The 7,108-nt window shown below is 23.3% G+C and overlaps 2 protein-coding genes across 2 annotated transcripts in view; both read right to left on the reverse strand.

The window, feature by feature from the left end:
* Window positions 1-3,417, reverse strand: part of LOC111630458 (sorting nexin-21-like) — a 9,898-nt gene extending 6,481 nt beyond the window's left edge. Inside the window, exon 1 of the mRNA XM_023374557.1 lies at window positions 3,152-3,417. Within this exon, the coding sequence (XP_023230325.1) occupies window positions 3,152-3,238 (87 nt within the window). The 5' untranslated portion in view covers window positions 3,239-3,417. The remainder of the gene's footprint in view (window positions 1-3,151) is intronic.
* A 2,847-nt stretch (window positions 3,418-6,264) lies between these two features.
* LOC111630474 overlaps window positions 6,265-7,108 on the reverse strand; it is a 9,742-nt gene continuing 8,898 nt past the window's right edge. The window contains exon 3 of the mRNA XM_023374577.1: window positions 6,265-6,601. Within this exon, the coding sequence (XP_023230345.1) occupies window positions 6,422-6,601 (180 nt within the window). The 3' untranslated portion in view covers window positions 6,265-6,421. The remainder of the gene's footprint in view (window positions 6,602-7,108) is intronic.

Here is a 7,108-nt window from a genome sequence, read left to right on the forward strand (position 1 = left end):
TCTGAAGTATAATTTTTTATTGTTTTTATATTTTTCAATATATTTATTTTGTTTGTATAAAATAAAAAAATAATTTTTAACGATACAATAGTCTTCGTTAGGCTTAACATCGACGAAAATTCAACACAAAGCGACACAAACGGAGAAAAATTTCAACATCAGATACGTTAAACTATTTTTTCACACATAATCGGTTATCCGAAATATCAGTTATCCGAACAACCCCAGTCCCCAAATGATTTGGATAATCGACGCTCTACTGTATATTCATTACACTGACATTTCACTGTATTACTGTTACGAAATAAAACAGCACTCTTATCAGCTGAAATCACTTCCTATTTTTAACTCTCAAAGGAAGTAAATAAAATACATTTTATTGGTGAATTTTGTATAACTAGATGATGATGATGATGACGACAATATATATGAGAAACTGATTATTTCCTTTATTTGTAGGACAAATATCTTAAAAATTAAAAATATATGAAGAAAACTCTACAAACATGCTACAAAAAGTGCAATAGAGATATTTAACAGGATGCAGTTAGCATTGCAAGAAAGATACTAACTGCAAAGCTTTCATTCTAAACATATTTTTATGAATTTTATTTATTTCATTATGTATATAATGAATAATGGCATTATTTCTCTAAGAATTTATTAAATTTAAAAAAATTTTGTATTTACAGGTTCTAAGAAATATTCTTTACATATCTATAAATTATTTCTATTGATTAATTCTAAAGTCTTGAAAAAGTGTTATTTTCAAGTTTGACTTAAGAAATATTCAAGTTACTGATATAAGGTTAATTTAATTAGTTTGAAAGCATAACATATTCAAAAGTAAAAGTAAATTTTGATAAAACTTCTGGTTACACAATTCAATGAAAGATTACTTGCAGAATATATTTTGTATTAGTCATGACATTTAATATTTAATAGATTATTAATACTATCATAAATTCACTTCAGTGCTTGAAATAAATTGTAAATATTGTATTTTACAGTTTTGTTAAAACTTTTCAGTGTTCACAAAGTTTTGATTTCTCGTTATTACAACAAATTTAGATTAATATATGTATAAATATATAAGATTTAGATCATACACACCACACACATACACATATATATATATTGATCTAAATAAAATATTTTAGATATTTATTGTGTTTACTGCCATATGTCTAACCATCAATGAGCTGATGAGAGGTCTGTGTTTAAAATTAACATGGACGTAAATCCATGTTAAGTCATATTTGAATAATTTCAGATATTTTAATACATAAAAATATCATAGTTAATTATTTAAACTAAATACAACAAATAAATAAATAATGACTTAAAATTTAAAAATGCAAAAAGAAAATTTAAGATAATTGTTTCTTTGCTTAAATAAAAAATTCACTTTAAGTCTCAAAACTTTAACACATTAAACAATTAGGAAACTTTGTAGTTTACCTGAAGGCTTAATTGAAATCTATTATTCAGACTAACTTCACTAAATAAAACAAGATTTACAAAAATATTTATATAATAATAATTTAAAAAACAATAATACTTTAAATTTCAATTATTATTCTGCTCCAATACGTTTAAATACTTTGTATATATGAGAATGGATTAACTGATTCAAAAACTAGATGTAACTCATTTTGAACAAATTTAAAAAAAAATGCTCATTAAAAAATCAACATTTGATCTTACATAGGTAAGTAATTTGAATAACTATAACTATATTTTAAATTGTAAATTTAATAAAAATTATATCTTTAGGTTTAAATTTTGAGTATATATGAATTAATATATACAGTAATCCCATCATTTACATAAATTCACTTTCATGCAGTTGAAAAAATTTTTTAAATTTTAAAATAAATCAACTTTATGGACATAAATGATAGTTACAAGGAAAAGTGTTTTTTGTTATTAGTAATCTTTTATATAGATGTTTATTTTTTTTAAAATTTAGTAAAAACTTTTCTACTCCAGTAAAATATTGTATTTTGATAATATGGAACAGATCCCTATTTTAACAACTTCCCATGGCTCCATTTAAAGAGATTTCATGAAACCAATTACTAAAATAAATCAACTTTATGGACATAAATGATAGTTACAAGGAAAAGTGTTTTTTGTTATTAGTAATCTTTTATATAGATGTTTATTTTTTTTAAAATTTAGTAAAAACTTTTCTACTCCAGTAAAATATTGTATTTTGATAATATGGAACAGATCCCTATTTTAACAACTTCCCATGGCTCCATTTAAAGAGATTTCATGAAACCAATTACTAAGATAGAAGAATTACCATATAATCAAAGAAATTGGAAAATACAGTAGAGTATCGATGGTCCGAATCAATTGGGGACTGGGGTTGTTCAGAAAATTGACTTTTCAGATAACTGATTATGTACAAAAAAATATATTAATCTATCCCATGTTGAAATTCATTCAAATCCTGGCACGTCCTTAAGTACCCTCTCATGGTCGTGCCATTGCTGCCAGCTAAAACACGCACACCAACAAAAATAATATTGGAGTAGCCCAAGACATAGCCAAAGATTGCAGTGCCACAGCACTAACGGAAATTTAAATTTGACGACTGGAAAGCTTTTGATTAACTGACATTTTGGTTAATCAATATTTAGATAATCGATGCTCTACTGTAGTTAATTTTTCATTAATGATTAAACTAAAAGTGATTTTTAAACTATTGTTTTAAAATTAATTTTCTTATTAACATTATCAGTTAACATTTAATGACTTGTTATTAGTTTATCAGGCATTGAATTATTGTTTAATTAAACAGGACAGAAAAAATATGATAATGATTATTATTTCAATTATGTAACATATGAACAGTAGATAATTTAAAATGCATGTAAAACAATTATGTAATTTTGATCCTGTTTTAATTTTAATTCTTATTAGAGTTAATTTAATTTAATTAGTAAAAACAAAATTATTTTTAAATACATGCTTTTAACTGAGCATATTTTTAATTGCTATAATTTTATTTATAAAAATTACATAATATAATGTTAAAAATGCTATTTAAAACTCAACTTTTTTCTCATTAAATATTAGTACAACATATCAATTAAATTATAAATAAGTGATGGTTTATATTATGTTAAATAATACTCACTACAAATTTTTTTCTTGTTTGTGAAACCGTTTTAGCAGAAACAATTTCAAAAGTAACACGCTGAGATGATCTTTTGGGAGAAGACATGTCACCAGACGAACTACTACTACACTGCGACGTTTTAGACCAAGTTCCTATAGTAAAAGGAAATATTTTTTTGATAACTTAAAGTGATAATATTACTTCATATCAATTTAATTTTTAAATAATTGATAATCTTAAACTATAAACTATGTCATATGAATATATGTCACTCAATAAAATATAGGTCATTTCATCCTTAACCCCTATATCTTTTAGAAATTAATTCATTAGAATATTACAATACCATAAAAATACATATAAAATTTTCATCTGTAAACCAATTTTTATTTAGAAATATTTTTCACATACATAAAAATAAAATTATCGTATCAAATATAGTTTAATTTTAAAATTTCTTTGTAGATAACATTTACACAAAAAATTTTCATGCAGCAAAAATCACAATTGATAAACTAAAGACTTGAACAGGATCAAATATACAACTTTTTATGTTCTTAAGCTTTAGAAAAAAAAACAAGAATGTAATGAAATGACTTTGTTTTTCTACAGCAAAAGTATCATTTTATCTATATATAATATCTAATATTTCAATTAAACAAAACAGCTTTTATGAAATTATATATATATATATAAATAAAATATTGTATATGATAGAACTATCATATCTTTTTTGTGCATATTATCAAATTGATAAATGTATTTATACATTAATCACACTTGATCCATTAGTAACTCTTGGATTTATTAAAAAAAATTGTGATTACTTTTCTTTCCTCACTGAATTCTCAAGGTATACTAATATATTTTCAGTAAAATTTAATATTTTTCTTGCTAGATTTGATAAACTGATGACAGTATACAAATGGCATTACCGGTTATATATATCTACAAACTATGATAAATGGCATCTAATTCTAAACTAGTTTTTTTTTCTTTTTAAATTCATTTTCAAATAAAAACAGGAAATTTGTCAATTTTAAGAACTGAATTAGTTACATTTTATGAAAAAAAAAATCAAATTTCACAAATTAAAGTGTATTTTTTTTTATGTTTGAAACTCAATACACTTAGATTTGCTATATTTTCTAAATAAAAATAAACGTTTTGATATATCAAAGGAAAGTGTCTTTTTTCAAAAAATATTTGAAAATTTCTTTAGCATAGTATACTTATTACTTTCAATTTGTTATATGAAAAATTAACATATAGGCTAAAAATGATTAAAAACTATTTCTTAATACTTCTAATCTTTAGATATAACTGCAATGCACATGATTACATTGAATAAAACAGTCCTAAGAAAAAGCAGTTTTCTGCCATTGCAGAAGTTCATGTTGAAAATAAACCCTATCATAACTCTGCATGATCATGTGACTTCTGAGACACAACAAGCACTTTAGAAATTAAAAAACATTCTGAAAAAATAGCCACTTTCCTGAAAATAAGATTATTATGCTCTGTGATAAAAATTATGTCCTTTATCATTACTGTATCTAGTCTTAAAAGTTTGAGAAAATTAATGTTATAAAAAATTTAAATATATATATTCAACTACTCTGACTTAAAAATATAGCAGTTACATACAAAATACAGATCATTCTTTAATAAAAGTTAACTCATAACATTGCTTATATTGAAAATCATTGAAGCAATATCACTGTCATCAAAACATTCATTTACACAAGAAAAAGTGACTCAGCTAGCAATTTAATGAATAAATATATGATACTATAGGATATAGATATCAATTATTATTATTTAATAAAAAGCTGATTGATTTAAATAAAATAAATAGCACAAATTGCAGTGAATTAAATAAACCCAATGTAATTCAATGATTCAATGGTTGTTTGGCTTTACAAATTTATTGGGTTTCTTGAAGTTTGTTTATGCATTTAAAAAAACTAATTTGTCTTATTGTACAGAATTGCATATACAGTACTATACTTTCTTTGATTATATTGTCACCACAGAGTATAAATACAAAAACATGATAAATTATGAATATGAATGTATAAAATCAATAATATAATCAGTTAACACTCACTCTACAAATAAATAAATAAAATAAATAATTTAAATTTATTTTAGCTAATGATTGATGAAACAAGACTACTGTTTACTAGCAATATGATAGTGAAAATTAAATCACCCTTGACTACATAGATGAATTATTTATGCCTGATTATTATTGAAGTAAAAAGAGTAAATTTAGATATTTTATTACAAAANGTAGACCCATTTAATTTTAAAAATGATTTTCTTTTTCAAAACTACAATGTAATAAGATTTTCAAAAAGTAACAATTATAATAATGGATATCATTTAGAGATTTAGCAGATTTGAGAATTAATGCAATTTAATTTTTACTTTGAAATGCATTTTATTGTCTACCAGTCATTTAACAATAATGAATTTTCACATACAGCAAGGAGTTATTGCAACTGACAATTACTGGCTTACACTAATACTAATCCAATAATGAAAACATTTAATGAATCTTAAGTAGTACAATGCTTAAAAACAAAAAATTATTCTATGACTCAGTACAATTGTTTGAAAGTAATTAATTGTAATGAAATTGTTTTGTTCAAATCTAATCCTTGTGTAAACTTAAAAATTAATTTGAAATAGTAACCTGTTATTAAAATTCTATGCAATTAGACATAAGTTAATTTTAAAAACTATTAAGCATTCAAGTTTATAATTAATATTAAAAAACAAACTATACACACTTAAAAAATTAAGTATTTAATTCAAAATTGATTTAATCTCTGAATAAAAGTTATTCCTTAAATCAAAAGCAACAATAATTTATACATAAATATTTTATAAATTGAGAAAAGCTACTACAGTGAAATGTTGATATAACGAAATTGAAGAAACCATCAAAATATATGCATTATACTGAAATTTCATTATATTGAAACAGTCAAAAATGCAAGGATAAAGAAATTTATTGATTAAAAAAAAAAATCTCTTTTGTAGTAAGGAAGTTTTTAAAAATGCAATTTATCTATTAGTATTTATATGGAACCAAATTTCACATTTTCAGAATGTAAGGATATATTAAATTAGAATGAAAATTAATCCATAATAAAAAATTATCAAAAAAAAATCACGAGTAAACAACTAAAATAACAATATAGTAGTACAAATTAGTTGGAATCCTGCCTCTTTAATTGTTATTTCTGTTTGAAGCCGTTATTTTCTGTTAAAAGAAGTCTAAGTCTTGTGTGTGTTTTCTTTAAAGTTTTTTTTGATAAAATCCAGTCCTGTGACACAGCATTCCAATAGACCATCAGGCACATCTTTTGTTTTTATTCTTTTTTGAGCATTATCTAATATTTTATTCTCCTCTTCCAAAGAAAACTGCTTTTGTTTTTCTCCATTTTTTCTTGTAAACTTAAAGAAATAAAATTTAGAGTAATAATATCAAAACAAAACCATAACTAAAAGATTAAAATTTGTGTTGCCAGTTGAACTAGACATTAAAATTAATGTTGCCAGACTTTTTGACATAATATTTATCATTTACTAATAATGAATGATTTATGCATTTATAGATTTCATTATAATGAAACTATTATTTTGTAATGAACAGAATTTTTATTATGTTAAACTGAAATTTTCATTATAATGATACAGTAGAACCTCCATTATCCGGATTGTTCAAAATAAACAAAAATTTTACGAATTTGCTGATTTGCACTTGGCGAATTACGATACTGTTTATGTACGTGATGGAATGCATAACTTTTTTTGTTTCAACAACGTCTCACCCAGCACAGTGGTCGTAAACTCTTAAATATATTTTACGTAGTAATAAAAATATAACTTGACATACGTATTTATAAATAATTTATATTCAAATTACATCATTTCTATGACCAAGGGCGGCGTAAGGCATGG

This window comes from Centruroides sculpturatus, unplaced genomic scaffold, assembly GCF_000671375.1.
Source record: "Centruroides sculpturatus isolate CEXI.00-Female unplaced genomic scaffold, Cexi_2.0 scaffold659, whole genome shotgun sequence".
NCBI classification, from domain to species: Eukaryota; Metazoa; Arthropoda; class Arachnida; order Scorpiones; family Buthidae; genus Centruroides; species Centruroides sculpturatus.